Source organism: Callospermophilus lateralis, chromosome 11, assembly GCF_048772815.1.
Source record: "Callospermophilus lateralis isolate mCalLat2 chromosome 11, mCalLat2.hap1, whole genome shotgun sequence".
Lineage (NCBI taxonomy): Eukaryota > Metazoa > Chordata > Mammalia > Rodentia > Sciuridae > Callospermophilus > Callospermophilus lateralis.
In genome coordinates, this window is record NC_135315.1 from 15,090,657 (window position 1) to 15,107,495 (window position 16,839).

A 16,839-nucleotide genomic window follows, 5' to 3' on the forward strand; every position below is an offset into this window, starting at 1 on the left:
ACTGAGCTACTACAACCCCAGCACCCCCCACCCCTGCCTTTTTTTTTTTTTTTTTTTTTTTGATGGTGCTAAGGATTGAACACATAGCTTTGTGCATTCAAGGCAAGTACTCTACCAACTGAACTATATCCCCAGCCCTTGTTTTATTTTTCTAAGCATAGATTTGGTACATAAAATTTATTCTGCAACTTGGTTTTAACAACTTATCTTGAAATATTTTCCCGTGTCTGTACAAGATAGTGCCATTTCACTCTTCTACAGCAGATTATGATAAGTACACCATAATATTAACTATTGTTATTTTGATTGTATCCCATTGCTTTGTTATTATAAACAGTTCTATAATGAATAAATATCCTTATTCATTTATCTTTGTAAACATGTACAAATGCTTTTGTTGGATATCCCTAGAAGTAGTTGTTATATCACATTATTACTTCTATCAGTCTTCAAAAAGGTTACTTTCATTTATACTTTTATCAACAGTACAGGAGAGTGCTAATTTCCCCATTTGAATAAAAAATGGCCATTTTCCAACACTGTACCATTGACTATTTTTGAGTAACAATAATTAATATCTGAGAGCATATGATGAGCCATCTGTAAGCACTAGAAATGCTTTATGTGAATCACCTCATTTAATCATCTCAATATCATCATGAAGTAGTTATACTTCCAGAAGAGTACGCAGAGGAAAAGAAAGTTGAAGTACCTTGCCCAAAATTTAGAACATCTGTCCAATTTTCTACTGGATTGTTTAACTTTCTTACTGATTTGTAGAAACTTATAGATGGTTATTCTGCCTTTATCTCTTACATGTTTCCTTTGGTAAATTAGCCCATAAAACTCCAGGGGTAAGCACCTATTTGGAGATAGTCTTTGACTGTATTTTCAATATTTTCCATCATTTCAAAAATTATTCATGTTTTCTACTTAAGAAAATTTGGCAGTACTTGCTTTCCTATGTTTCATCTAGATTTTCCACTGTGCTATGACAAATTGTTAATAGCAATCTTATTCTTTAAACTTCTCTCTCCCTACTCCATATTTCCACTCGTGCACCAAAAGAATTCCTGCCCCTCTTCCCCCTGGGGAGAAAAATACTTAGGGTGAGGGGTCCTGGTCTTTCATCCCAACTAGGAACTAGCTCCATTCAATGGAGGAAGAACTGTTGAAGTGATAGCAAAAACCTGAGTTGGGCCTGTGGGCATGTCTCCCTGGTGAGCCTGACCACTCTCCCTTAGGCATGCCCCACAGAACTCTTGCTTACTCTTCCAGGCAAATCAGTCTTCTCAGAATGCCTGTGTCCATCAACTACTCCAGTTTCTCAGAACCTACAACTTCTGGGGGAGCTCAAGTTGGATCTGTCCTTGAAACAGAAGTAAAAATTCAGAAAAGTCTCACTTCAGCTTCAAGGCCAAAGTGCATTTTTCCAACTTAGTTTACCAGGACGCAAACACCACATTAGAGGTGATTAATCAGTCAATAATAGTGAAGCTAGGTTTTCCTTTTGACGACTATAATTTTTTTAAATATTTATTTTTTAGGTGTAAATGGACAAAACACAATACCTTTATTTTTATGTGGTGCTGAGGATTGAACCCGGGTCCTGTCCATGTTAGGCGAGTGCTCTACCACTGAACCACAATGCAGCCCCACGATATGATTTGAATGTAATTTCTTTGATAAGAAGTTCCCATCCATGGGCTGGAGTTGCAGTTTAGGGGTAGAGTGCTTACCTAGCATGTGTGAGGCACTGGTTCGTTGACAACTAAAAAAATATTTAAAAAAAAGTCCCCTTGGTTGGGGATATGGCTCAAGTAGTAGTGTGCTCTTCTGGCATGCGTGAGGCACTGGGTTCGATCCTCAGCATCACATAAAACTAAAATAAAGATATTGTGTCCACCTAAAGCTAAAAAAATAAATATTAAAAAAAAAAAGTCCCAGGGCTGGGGTTGTGGATCAGTGGTAGAATGCTCGCCGAGTATGCATGAGGCACTGGGTTCAATCCTCAGCACCACATAAATGTAAAATAAAGATATTGTATCCACCTAGGAAAATAAATAAATAAATAAATAAATAAAAGTCCCTAACCAAAAAGGGGGTGACTGGTAAACATTTAGATACCAAGAATTCTATTCCTGAGCCCTTTAGCATCATTTTCTTTCTTGCTCTTTGTGGGTGGGGGTGGGGGTGGGGTTTCCTGGGGAGTGAACCCAGAGGCCCCTTACCACTGAGTCACATCTCCAGCCCCTTTTATTTTTATGTTGAGACTGAATCTTGCTAAGCTGCTTAGAGCCTCACTAAATTACTGAGGATGGCCTTGAACTTGTGATACTCCTGCCTTAGCCTCCCAAGTTACTGGGATTATAGGCATGAGCCATGCCATGATGCCCAGCTGCTTTTACCCTTTATGTGACTTTGGATAAGTGATTTAGCATATCTTATAAATCTCCTTATTTTCCCATGAATTTTGATATGTAGCATTTTTTCCTGTCGATTTCTTTTTTTTTTTTTTGTCAGTTGATTTCCCCCTAACTTTAAAAAGAAATTTAAGACATAATCAATAATTTTCATAAACTGGTTTATCTTTTTATATTTTATGTTGGGTTACTTTGGGGGGGGGTACCAGGAATTGAATTCAGGGGTACTTAACCACTGAGCCACATCCCCAGCCAAGTGAGACAAGGTCTCACTTTTTCTATTGATTTACTGGATTGTAACTTGCTGATGTTTATATATTAAAAGATGTGTGGTCTACAATGTTACATGTAGTTTTTCAATGTCATTTATTTTTTTACTTTGTGGGGTTAGTTGGTTTTGCCAAAAGTATTTTATTCTTATATGGTACTTGTTTGTTCATTCCTGCTTTTACGCTTTCTCACGCTGTGATTACAAAATTCTTCCATGCTCTATAGTTGTATACTCACATTTTTTTTTTATTCATCTGGAATTCTGGTTCAAGGTTTAAGACAGAATTTTTTTTTTTCCTAGCCTCAATGCCACTGATTTTTCATTATTCATATTGCACCATCTTTTTGCACATACAAAATTTCTTTATGCATTCTGAGTTCATTTCTAGAGTCTCTTCTGTTCATTTGTTAATCCTTGCAGTACTACCAAACTATCTTAATCTTAATAACTACAGCCTTATAGTTACAGTTTGTGGTTGTTTTTTTAACATCTTGGTGGTTAATGTCCCACCTCCTTCATTGCTCTTCCTTTTCTGAAGTTTTCTGACAATATGTGCATGTTTGTAAAATGCCTGTGTAGAATTAATCAGTTTACCCTGGTTCTAAAAAAATTTTTTTTAAAATTATGGTATTTTTAACAGGGATCATATGAAGTTTATGGACATGGATACTGATGCTAAGTTTTTCTATCCAAGAATAGAGTCTACCTTTCCATTTTTCAAGCCTTGTCTCATGTTCGTCAGCTTTATTTTTTCCATATAAACCTTATAGATATTCAAGTATACTCCCAGGTACTTATAGTAAAACACAATCCTACAATATTTATAGATCTGTAAACATTACTCCATTGCCTGTCAACAAATATAGTTAGCCATACATCTTTTCCCCTTCTTAAAGAGGACTTGAGCACTTTGACTAGATGTTCAAAGAATTCTTTCTTCATTCTTAAAGTGCAGAAATTTCCCTACAATGTTTCAGTGCCAATTGCTTTTTGATAATTTTTCTTAAGACTCTGTATGAACTCATTACTTCAAATCTCTACCTCTGAATTCTTCTTTAACTATGTATTTGAGCTTTTGATTTTATTTCTTTGGTTCTCTTCTTCAGGGAAATCATTACACCTAAGTTAGATCTTCTTTCTTTTTTTTTTTTAATATTTATTTTTTAGTTGTAGTTAGACACAATGCTTTTATTCCATTCTGCTGCAAATGACTCACACGCAGGTCAGCATGAACAAGCAGAAGAAACCGAAGAAGCGGAAGAAGAAGCCCCCTTATTGTATATAGCAGTCTTTATATAGTATTGTGAACAAAGAAGGCAGCATTCCAACAGCAATGAATCAGGTCTTTAAGTTAGCTAAACATAGTATACAGAAGTAACTTACTAATCAGAAGTAACCTGCTTCTCATGGATTAATCTACTCTTGGGCCGGAGCATTCTGAGCTCTGCTTTTTGTTAAGAACAGATAAAAATTTTTCTCAGAGCCCTCCTAGCCCACTTGGCAGAACATCCTGTTTGCAGGCAAAGCTCCATCAAGATAGCAGAGAGTCACCTTATCTAAACCTTGGCGGAACATCCCATTTGCAAGCAAGGTCCACCATGATTATAGGGCTTCTCCTTTGCAAGTAGCTCACAGTCACCTTATCTAAACCTTGGCAGAACATCCAGCTTGCAGGCAAGCTCCACCAAGGACAGCAAGCATCTCGTTTTCAAGCATGCTTAAAGTCACATCTGATTCTCTACACATTCATTTATTTTTATGTGGTGCTGAAGATTGAACCCAAGGCCCCGCGCGAGCTAGGTGAGCGCTCTACCACTGAGCCACAATCCCAGCCCCTAGATCTTCTTTCTTTTTGACCTCTATTACATTCTAATGGTTAACTTCTCTCATTTTAAAATATTTGTCCTCCTTATTCTTTTGTTTTTGACAGCTTGAATTTACCTTTATTGTTTCAATGTGGCTTTGAATCCTGTGATAATTTTAGTTTTCTCTTCTACTTTTCTGTGCTCTGCCGGTTCCATTTTCTCCTGTCACTGTGCCTTATTTTACTTGATCTACTGTATCTCTGCTCAGAGTTTTGAATTTTTTTAAAGTTCTTTGAATTCTGTGGCAAGACTGGCCATTATTTTTTTAGCTGAGGTGAAATACTATTCTAAGTGAGGGTACTACGAGACACTTGTTTCCACTTGCCCATCCTTTCTTATAGTATCTTTCTGTAGCTTTCATACTGGTTCCTTTCCAATGAGACAGGTTCTTCCCAGATGATTTGAAGGAAGCTCTTGTGGAAGGGAGGCCAGGGCCATGGTCCAAGTTAGCAAAACATGAGAAGCCTTTGCATCTCCTCAGCCAATAGAGAGGTGAGGTGCCACCATGCTGCTCATAGTTCAACCTCTCCTCCTTCTGCCTCATAGAAGAGGTAGCACACCAATATGTCTTCTGGTACACTTAGCTTCCCCCCCCCCCAGCTTTTGTTTAATATCTTTATTTTTTTATTTATATGTGGTGTTGAGGATCGGACCCAGTTCCTCACACTTGGTAGGCAAGCACTCTACCTCTGAACCACAACCCCTGCCCAGCTTAGCTTCCTTCTTATCCCAGGTGTTTTCACTGTCCCAGAGGATTGATTCTGTCCATCAAATCCTATTTTGAAGAACTGTAGCTATTCTGATTTTGGAATCTGCAGTCACAGATTTCTGCGGTCACTGCCCTCCTTTCTCAGTATTTTCCCATAGCCATTAGCCTTCCTTACATAGTGTGGAAGCATACTGAAAAAATAAACCTGACTTAAGTGGTTGACACCTAAGTCTTTCTCTGCCTTTTTCTCCACAGTATTTCCTGCCCTCTTGCTAAGTGTCTTTTATCTCCTACCTCCAGTGCCCTTCTGCAACCATTGTTCCACAACACTTTACCCAACATGTGAAATGAAAGTCCCTAAAGAGAAAAGGCTGCAAAGCAGGATCATTTTACTCAGGTTTGTTTGTTTTAATATTTATATTTTAGTTATAGTTGGACACAATATCTTCATTTTATTTATTTATTTTTATGTGGTGTTGAGGATTGAACCCAGAGCTTCACATGTACTAGGAAAACACTCTACTGCAGAGCCACAACCCCAGCCCTTTACTCAGGTTTTTTTGTTTTGAGGTACTGGAGATTGAGCCTAGGACCTTGAACATGTTAGGCAAGCACTCAACCACTGAGCTGCTTCCCCAGCCCCAACTTGAGGATCGAACCCAGTGCTTCATATGTGCAAGGCAAGTGCTCTACCACTGAGCCACAACCCCAGCTCCATCCCTAGCTCATTTAAAACTGAAAATGTTACTGTCTGGCTAGACACAATGGCACCTACCTATAATCCCAGCTAATCAGGAGATTGAGGCAGGAAGATTGCCAAGTTGGAAACCAGCTTCTTCAACTTAATGAGACCCTGTCTCAAAATAAAAAAGGGCTGGGGATGTAGCTCAGGGGTAAAGTTTCCCTAGGTTCAACCCCCTGGTACTGCAAAATAAATACATAAGTATTGTCTAGGGGCTGGGGATGTGGCTCAAGCGGTAGCGGACTCATCAGGCAAGCATGCGGCCCGGGGTTCGATCCTCAGCATCACATACAAACAAAGATGTTGTGTCCGCCGAGAACTAAAAAATAAATATTAAAATTTTCTCTAAAAAAATTAATAAATAAATATTGTCTGATGTCTTCTAAAAATCAAATATGGAATATAAAATACCCCTTGAAAGCATGATCACAGCTTCACTTTCACAAAGAACATAAATTACACATTATTCATACCTATGTTTTTTTCAAAGTATCATTATCTACCTTGTTTGCTATTATAAGCTCCTGGAGGAAACTGTGTATTAGACTTTAATACATAAACAGTTAGCACAGAACACAAAGCAATGTATGTGAGTATAGTCTTTAAACCAGCTCTCAAGTTATCCAGTTCAGCACAACTCCAGCCATGGCACCATTTCCCCACAATTGTTAACATAACCAAAATCAACTACAGCAACATTCTAAGGGTATAAACCAGCTTTTCCTGGTCTTTTCCACTTGTCCTCCCTTCAAACCTATTCCTGATTTTTACTCTAGGGCAGTGCCTGCAGATGCCTAAGACCTGCCCTATCAAACTTTTAAGATGAATTCTGGTACCACAGCCCTTTGGTTCCTGACTCAGAGACTGACCAGTCAGTCCTGGCAGCAAGGCCTCAGGCATGCCAGACTATCTCCAGAAGAGATTCAGTGCTTTTTCAATCAAAGCATCTCCAGTAGTCTAGGGAACGAGGTTAGAGCAAAAAACAATATATTCAGTGATCCCATGGGGGAAGCAGTCCTCTCACTGACTAGTAAAAGGAAGGGGGAAGTAAAACCAAAAGAGTTTAATGTTTTAAATTTCCTTGCTGACAGAAGACCAGGGACTGGAGGAACACTTCTGCCAGGGCCTGGCAGAACATGGTAAATTTCTAAATATCTGTCAAAATTACTGACAAGTACTAAAACACATTCTTTTCATTGCTTTTGATCTCTCATCTGCTGATGAAGGCTACAGAAGTTTTCCAAGTATGATCCCTGTGCTTAAAACATGTATACATGTTCAGTACATACTTGTTCAATTAATGAGTAAATGAATGAGAATGGGCTGCCACAAATACTGAAAGATGAAAAATCATATACCAGTGTCAAATATACCAAATATATAAAGTAACTCTGCATTAAAAATTTCAGAGGAAGCAACACAGACTGACAAGGCAAAAGTTTATCTGTGAGTACTGCAGGTGTAAGGTGGTTGCACATAGACACACTTCAGAAAACTCAGGTATTACCAACAGTCTCTTTCCTTGAAAATGTTCTCCACATGCTTAAGAGCTCAAGTGCTAAGTTAGTTAAATATTAGGGAAAAATAAATCCCAGCCACTCTGCCAACTTTATTCAAAACCAATCCTGAAACATGTGCCTAAGAGAAAAGCCCAAGAACTGTTACCTTTCTTTTTCTAATAAAAGAAGGGGAAAACCACCTGCCTAGACCAGATACTGTTAAAACTCAAAAGAAATGTCAAATTCTTGTATCAGAGTTACTGTGGGCAAGTCAGGTAGAACAAGAGAACATGGGCTTAAAGTAATACACTATGCTACCAGGAGTCTGACTATGTGAAACTGGAAGATCAAAAAATGGGCTGGAATCAGAAATTTTCCCCTAGGTCTTTAAAGACAGGGAATAAACATAATGACACTTTATGGTACCTTTCTGATAATATAAAAGTAGATTTACCCAACATACATATAGTTCTCCTTGAACATATTTCAATTACAGACACAGTAATGATGATGATTAAAAAACAGCTAACATTTTTATACGGTTTACTCCATGTCAGGTAGAATTCCTAAATCCACTACATATATTAACTCACATAATGTTCCAAACAAATTTATAAGGTAATAAAATGAACTTATTACCCTCATTTTACAGATGAGGAAAATGAGGCATAGAGGATAATTTACCCAAAGGCCACACAAAACTGGGAAGCAGTAAGAAGAAAATCTCAATTCATGGGGCCAGGAGTGTAGCTCTGTGGTAGAGCACTTGTCCAAAAGCATAAGGCTCTGGTTTGATCCCTGGAGCCACACACACACACACACACACACACACACACACATACAAAAAAAAAAAAAAACAGAACTATTAAAAATAAACAAAAAAAATCAAACCAAACTATCTCAAAAAAGGCTATCTCACACTAGAGTTTTTTCCATAGATGAACTTGGATGGAAGCAATGTTTAGAAGCCTGTAGATGCAAAAAGATTCAATTCCTGCCGAGAGCCAACAGATGCTAAAGTAATTCTTAAAAGGCTATATGGCCCACCTGTGCCTGTTAACTTCAGGGGTGGAGCCCAAGAATACAAATCCCTCAGTGGATTCTCACATACAGTAATTTAGAGAACCACTGTTCCAATACCAAAAAAGATTATAAACCACAACCACAAATAATGAGGCTTTTTATTGCAGGTGTAGTTGACTGAATTGGTTTCTTTTTCTTTCTTTCTTTTTTTTCTGTAGTTGTAGATGGATAGCATGCTTTGTATTTTTTATGTGGTGCTAAGGATTGAACCCAGTGCCTCACATATGCTAAGAAGCACTCTACCACTGAACTACATCCCTAAATTTATTCTCATGAAGGGATATCTGGAAGTCAAGTTCTTGATTTTTAGATTTAATTCTGTGGACCAACCAGGAATAATTTTATAATAGTAAATCACAATTATATTAATATAAAATTTAAAACATCATAATCATGTTTTCTCAATGTGTCCACTCCACACTTAAAACAATGATCATTTCTAGGCTTTTTAATGAATGTTAATTTGCTATGTTACTTTGTCCTCTGCTGGTATTCAAGATCCATGGCAAGCAGAAATCAAAGACCTAAAATTTTTAAATTTTTAACTCCTCTCACTTATGTAGGCTACCACCCCTGTGACAAGGTTTCTTTAAAACTTAGCCCAGGAACCAGTGCTTTAAGGTGGAGTTTACTGTCCACCAGCCCCTAGGCACAGATCTCTGTTGCAGGGTTTCTTAATCTCAGGTCCATGAACTTGAACTGGAAATTACATCCTTATGTTCACTAACCTCTGGTGGACATTAAGTATTTCTTCAGTTATAAATGGAGGCTGCTACCTAGCAGTATGAGTATCTATGACTTTATTGTCAACAGAATCACTGTTTTTTTTCCCTATCATATTACAGGTGTTAAACATCTTGAAATACTATTTATCCTTAACACTATTTCAAAATTATGGTAATTACACCAGATGGTATAATTTAATGAGCTGACTTTAAGGTACGTATTGCTATATTGCCACTGTTTTAAAAGTGTTTTTGATATTTGTAATTTGATTTAATTGGTTTCTTTTTGGAATCCTACATAACTTATGCATTTGAAAACAATAATAAGAAGTGTTCTATTGGCATCAGCTTTCAAGTGTTCCCTTCACAGCATGCACGTATATACGTGCACACACACACAGAAAGAACCCTGATAGGTGGAGGCACAAAATAGTTCTAAGACTCTGCATTATCTACATCATGGGAGTGAATTAAGATATTGTTAACTAAGTTGTGCATGGTGATGCACATCTGTACTCACAGCAACTGGGGAGGCTGAGGCAGGAGGGTCACAAGTTTAAGATCTACCTGGGCAAATTAGTAAGACAATGTCTCAAAACAAAATAAAAAGGGCTGGGAGTATGGCTCAGTGGTAGAGGGCTTCTGGGTTCAATCCCCATTACCAAAAAAAAAAAAAAGAAAGAGAGACAGAAAGAGAGAGATTGTTAACCGCTTATTCTGTTAATGCTGGGATTGCTGGTTTGCATGCTACCCATGTGCCTGGCACACAGTTGCTAAATCAAAGGACAAACTTTGGGACAGAGTTCCTGCAAATGAAGTTTGACATCAGTTACTCCACTGATTCCATCAGCAGTTGAGCTGTGACTCAGTTTCTCCTCTCTTAGAAATGGCACCACTACTGCTGACCCAATGACTCTGAAAGAACTTAGAACAAAAACACATCAATTTGTGTGAAAAGATTCCAGCCTTTTGAAAGACAAATTATACTGTATTTTTTATACCTTTATATTTATTTATTCATTTATTTTTATGTGGTGCCGAGGATAGAATCCAGGTTCTCACATGTGGTAAGCAAGTGCTCTACCTCTGAGCTACAATCCTAGTATGCTTAAGCAACAGTTCTAGTCGTCTTAATTTTATTAACACAGTGTCCACATCAGAACCTTGAATTCCATTCCAGTTCTGCTATTCACTGTGTGAGAAAGGGGCATCAGAGAAAAGGAAATAAAACTGTCTTGCTTGAACAAGGGTGGATCAATGCATTCTCCCTGGGATTTGTTAACTTTTTGTGTACGTATACTGTCTAGGCACTGAGAGTTCATCCCTTTCTTCCTTTTCTCAAAGGACACTCCAAAGAAGTTAGGACATACTCCAGAGAAACAGATGTGTTCCTGACAAACTAAATCAACTTAAAATGTTCAAATGTATCTTACAGGAGTTTCACGTGTAAAACAGAACCCTGCTCCCACAGCAGACATAATAATGGATCTCACATATAATAATAATACTGGTCCATACAACATCTTAGAGCTAATCAATGGTCCCAACAGGACATAACCCTAGATAACCTGGTTTTTCCCACTGTACCCAACTGTCTACAGTTTTGACTCTTAAATTGATGTTCAGAGCAATAAACAGGAATACAGGCTTTCAATACAACCAGCCAAAGTTTTCAATTGTTCTGATCACTATCAATAACAACCTTTACTCTAATAAAACAAAAGGAAGATATTAAGAGGTAATAAGAGGTAAAGGAAAGAAAATTCTTCCCAAACTCTCAAAAATACATTTACACTGAACAACCAGCCTAAAAGCTTCCCCCTCCTACCAGTGCTTCATGAAAGAGTCTCAAATCCATGGATGTACAGCAAGACTTACTACTTAAAGGTTGCATAAAAGAAATCAGCATAAAAGAAGCTAAGATTAGGCCAAATGTCATCTTTCTCTATTCAGAAACAATGGCAGGCTCATGATACAGGCCAAGATTTCCAAAAAGAGATCGCTTGGGAGAGGATGGATATCAGAAAGCAACAGGCAATAAGACAATCCTGGCAGAAAGCCTGGGGATCCAGTAGTAGTATTTGGGGGTGGGAGTACGGGGCAGAGAAGCCGGTTTAATAAACAGTCTTACAGAAATCTAGTGTAACCAGCCGTGCACGACCACTATTGGAAACGCCTGCATTTTCCTTCACAGCCATCACTACCACTTCCCTCCCCCACCCCGAACTGAAGCAATGCGGCAGAAGTGGGGGGGGGGATTAGAGGAACAAATGGCGTAGCTTTGGGGTACAAACTAGGGTTTGAGATCTGTTACCTACACGAAATACCTGTCTGCCTTGGACAAGTCACAACACCGTGCCTCCGTCTCCCCACTACACAGAAATGTTGCCATAATCAAAGGTGACCCGTTCGCAATGCCAAGCACAGGGGCAGACATTGAGCAACCGCTCCGCGACGCTAAAGCCTGTCCACAGGAGGGTTCTAGGGTCGAGGCTCCAGCCCCGAAAGAGCGCTCTCGGGCCCGCTTCCCATCACCTAGGTTCCGAGCCCCGGCCCGGCCCACCTTGTTGTTGTACTCCTCCACGAAGCTGCCCAGCGCCAAGCGAAAGCGCTTGTCTGGCCGCACGCTCCAGTTCATTGCGTAGACGGTCCAGGGCGCTTCATACTTGTAAATCTCCTTCCGTTTGCCGTGAAGGGACATCGTGGCCGCCGGGCCGCAGAGCGGGAGGGGGCTGCGGCGGGCTGCGGCTGGTGGGGTACTAGTCGGGCGGGGAGCCGGGCCTGGGACGCAGGGATCGGAAGGGAGGCGGGGCGGGCAGGAACGGCCTAGCCCGGAAGAGGGGCAGCGGCTACAAACAACGACGGCCCGGCCCGACCCCCAGTTTCAAACCTGCTTCGGCACCGACAACAACCACCTTCCGTTTGGGATGCCGCCCCGCCCTCTTGGAACGGAAGCCACGCGACCCCCGCAGCAACGCTGGCCGTTGGCTGCCTGACACGTCCTTTGGAAGCTATTCCTTCTTTTCATTGGTTATTGCGGCCGTAGTGTTCGAAATCTCCTCACTATTGGCGTAAATGTTTGTCATTCCGGCTACTCGATCGCCCCAATTCCTGGAGGCAGGCGCTTTCGCTTCCGCAAAGGTCATTGGCTGACCAAGCCATCAGTCAAACAGTGCGGGTGAATGGGGCGGTGTGTGGCCTGTAGGCGAGCTTGGAAAGCTGAGGGCCTTCAAGTTCTAGGCCAAGTCTCTGAGAGTGAAAACTCTTGTGTGACCTGCCCTTTCTTCCCCCTCTGCTGCTGCTATTCTAAGTGGCCTCTTAAGACTGTCGAGTAAATTAAAAATTCTGTCTTAAGGGAGGACCTACAGCTTTTTCGTCACACTGAGCCCCGAAGCCCGGCAGCCTGGCATGGGCCAAATGGAAACCACTTTCGCTCCTCACTTGTCCTAAGGACGTTTAACACGGAAAGCTATTATCCCGGGACCCCAAGAATAGGCCCAGACACGCAGATGTGTAGAGCTAGGCCAGTTTGAAACCGGCCTTCTCGCGCTGTCCTGCAGAATCCAGAAACGCTCTCAGGTTCTAAGGCTGGTTTTCAGTGGGCAGTGACGGGTCCAGCTTGGCTCTAAGTTTTTGTCAGTTCCTGTCCTGTCCCTTCCTCTACGTGGGTCCCACCGGCAAATGCTAATCCAGCTCTAAATGTCTCTGTGCTATGATTTTGAGACAGAAAAGTCTGAAGCTGGGTAACATCGTTATAAATTTAAATGGTTTCCATTATAATGGAAGGTTTGTACTGAATTGTTAAGACGATGCCATCAGGTATACCTCTAAATGATAAGTGTCATTTTAACGGACTATTCAGAAAGAGTCAAAAGAAGAGGGACAATGCTGTATCCTCTTTAAGTTTTCTCTTTTTAAAAAACAGTGAGGGGGTGGGGGTTGTGGCTCAGTGGTAGAGCGCTCGCCTAGCACATGCGAGGCCCTAGGTTCGATCCTCAGCACCATATATAAATAAATAAAATAAAGATATTTTGTCCAAATACAACTAAAAAATAAATATTAAAAAAAAATACAGTGGGCGCAGTGGCACACACCTATAATCTGTGACTGGGGAAGCTGAGGCAGGTGAACCTCAAGTTCAAAGCCAGCCTCAGCAATTTAGGGAGACATTCAGCAACTTAGATCTTGTCTCCAAATAAATGAATAAAAATTCCAAGAAGGACAACCCAGTGAGGTCCTGTCTCAAAAGTAACAAGGGCTTCTGATGTAGCTCAGTGGCAGAGTGCTTGCCTGCCATATGTGAGGCCATGGATTCAATTCCTAGTACTGCAAAGAAAGAAAAAATGAGTATCAAACTGCTGCTAGACCTTGTCTTATCATAATAAAAAATAATACTATTCATTCACAGACATAGGAGTCTTTTTTTCCTTTTCTTTTCTTTTTGTATAGGGGATTGATCCCAGGAGCACTTTGCCACTATGCTACATCCCCAGTTCTTTTTGTTTTTAAGAGAGAGAGAATTTTTTTTAATATTTATTTTTCAGTTTTCGGTGGACACAACATCTTTATTTTTATTTTATGTGGTGCTGAGGATCGAACCCAGTGCTTCGTGCATGCCAGGCCAGCGCATTACCACTTGAGCCACATCCCCAGCCCCATCCCCAGTTCTTTTTATTGTTTATTTTGGGACAAGGTCTTGCTAAGTTGCTTAGAGCCTTGCTACCTTGCTGAGGCTGGCCTCAAACTTGCAATCCTCCTGCCTCAGCCTCCTGAGTTGCAGGGATTACAGGCATGTGCTCACTCAGCCATAGAAGTCAATTTGGAGTAAAAATTCCCTATTTTAAAAGATGTAGTCCCAATAAAATTTCAGATCATATGAAAAATTGAATATATATACATATGTCGTTTTGAACTGTATCAATAAATGTAACTCTTAAAATAAGCCTTATTAAAGTCATAAAAATTAATTTTAAAATTTCAATTTATATGCCTATTTTGCAAACATGATAGGGTGATAAATATTATAGACTTTGAAGAATAAAAATATGGGCCGGGTTTGTGGCTCAATGGTAGAGCGCTTGCTTAGCCCACATAAAATAAATAAATAAATGTATAAATAAATAAAGGTATTGTGTCCATCTACAGTAAAAATATATTTTTTAAATACATGTAGGGTATGAAGATGTGAATTTGGTGTCAACATACCTTATGTACAATCAGAGATATGACAAATTGTGGTATAAAGAATTGTAATGCAAAAAATAAAATAAACAGAGCTCCTGGAAAAAAAAAAAAGAAGAAGAAGAAGATGATGCATTGAGAGCATTCTGAATTAAAGAACTAGGGAGAGGGGGGGATAGTAGAGGATGGGAAAGGCAGCAGAATACAACAGACACTAGTATGGCAACATGTAAATCAATGGATGTGTAACTGATGTGATTCTGCAATCTGTATACGGGGTAAAAATGGGAGTTCATATCCCACTTGAATCAAAGTGTGAAATATGATATATCAAGAACTATGTAATGTTTTGAACAACCAACAATAAAAATTAAAAAAAAAAAAAAAAAGAACTAGGGAGACACCAAAAAAAAAAAAAAAGAGAGAGACATGAATGATGTATATCTTTCCATTTCTTTACATAATCCTTAAATCTCTTAGCAACATTTTGTAAATGCCAGTGTACATTTCTTTCACATTATTTTTCAGATATATTTTTAAGTAGTGCATATGTTAGAACATATGAAGGTATTTTTTTCTAATTTTCTAATTGTCAATGTACAGTCGTTCACTACCAGTATATAGATATACAATTGATATATAATTGATGTTTCTTTTTTTTTTTAAAGTTTTTTTTAGATTTATTTTTCATAGTGGTAGATGGACATCATGCTTTTATTTTATTTATTTTCATATGCGGTGCTAAGGATTGAACCCAGAGCCTCACACATGCTAGGTGAGCGCTCTGCCACTGAGCCACTACCCTAGCCCCAATAATTGATGTTTCTTTATTGGTACTTTATACAGCAAACTTGCTATGTTATTATTAGTTCTGGTAGCTTTTGCGAAGGTTTTACTATTTCTTTTTTTTGCATAGGCAATCATGTCAATTAACAATAAAATCTATTTTGATTCTTCAAAAAAAATTTAAGGGCTGGAGATGTGGCTCAAGCGGTAGCGCGCTCGCCTGGCATGCGTGCGGCCCGGGTTCGATCCTCAGCACCACATACAAAGAAAGATGTTGTGTCCGCCAAATACTAAAAAATACATATTAAAAAAGTTCTCTCTCTATCTCCCTCTCTCCCTCTCTCTTTAAAAAAAATTTAAAAATAATAAAAAATTTCATATCTGGGGGATGAAATTAAGAGAAAATTGATGTTAAAATTTTTTTTTAAAGGTTAATCTTGTGTTCTGTGTGTGGTGTTGGTGATTGAACCTAGGGCCTCAAGCAAGCTAGGCAAGCACTGAGTTATATTCCCAGCCCCACTTTGTATTTTTAAAATGGATGATGGGGTGGTTCTAAAATCACTATGCTATTTGGACGGAAGTGGATTGATATAAATGAGGGATTAAAACATTGAATACAAATATTTATAACACAACGGACATTATATCCTTTGCAGCTACTTAAATTTAATCAATGACTTGTTTCAGGTATCAACAATGTGGGAGGGGGGAATACGCATTTTCAAAAATTTTTTGGTAGTACTGGAGCAAAAAGAACTGAGGGCCAGTGTTCTGAGTGACCAGATACTTTGGGGACAATAGCCCTTTTCACTGACGAACCAGGTGCAAATGCTCTCAAGTCAGACCATCTGGGTTGAAATTATGTTCTCTTTTTCCTATTGTGTTAGGCATGGTTCTTTCTTCTTTTTTAAATTGAAGTATAATTTATACAAAGAAGTCCATTTGTTTTCACAACATGAACACTCACATTACTGGTGTCAGATCAGAATAATTCCATCGTCCCAGAAGATCCCCTCATGCTAAGTTTCTTAGTCTTTCTTCTACTTATCCTATATCTCTAACTTGGTGATAATAATGCTGACTCTTTGGGGTTGTTTTGAGGATAGATGAACTAATACCTGTATTGCAGTCAGGGTGGTCCCTGGCACAGGATGAGTGCTATGCAGTTGTTAATTTGTCAAAATTCCTTGGGGTCATCAGGCCAGCACCTCTGTTTCCTTTTACCCAAGTCTGTGCCCAGCAAAGCCATCTTCAGGTCTGCAACATGCTGAATGCAGCCCCTACCCAGCTCCTTGTGAGAAGAACTTGGAAAAGGCCACAGCACAGTCAAGGACCTAATGACCCTTAGATAAGTTACACACAAGGCCCAACATGAAATGTGCAGAGTTTATTAGCTGTGTGATACTCAACTGCCTTCAGGGAACTCACATGTTGTCATGGAACTATCAGGGGCGGAGGGGCAGAGGGCTGGAACTCTGCCCTGCCGTGTTCACACAGAGGGCACCTCTACCTCCAGTCCAGTTGGAGGCTTTCCGGGGGAGGTCTGACAACCTCA

The 16,839-nt window shown here is 39.6% G+C and overlaps 1 protein-coding gene across 2 annotated transcripts in view; it reads right to left on the bottom strand.

Annotated features, from left to right (window-relative positions):
• Window positions 1–12,245, bottom strand: part of Dcaf7 (DDB1 and CUL4 associated factor 7) — a 28,291-nt gene extending 16,046 nt beyond the window's left edge. For both annotated transcript variants that reach the window (XR_013092673.1, XM_076870217.1), the window contains exon 1: window positions 11,881–12,245. Coding sequence is in view for 1 of the 2 variants with exons in the window: in XM_076870217.1 (XP_076726332.1) it covers window positions 11,881–12,018 (138 nt within the window). In the remaining variant the exon portion in view is untranslated. The remainder of the gene's footprint in view (window positions 1–11,880) is intronic.
• Between the last annotated feature and the right edge of the window lie 4,594 nt (window positions 12,246–16,839).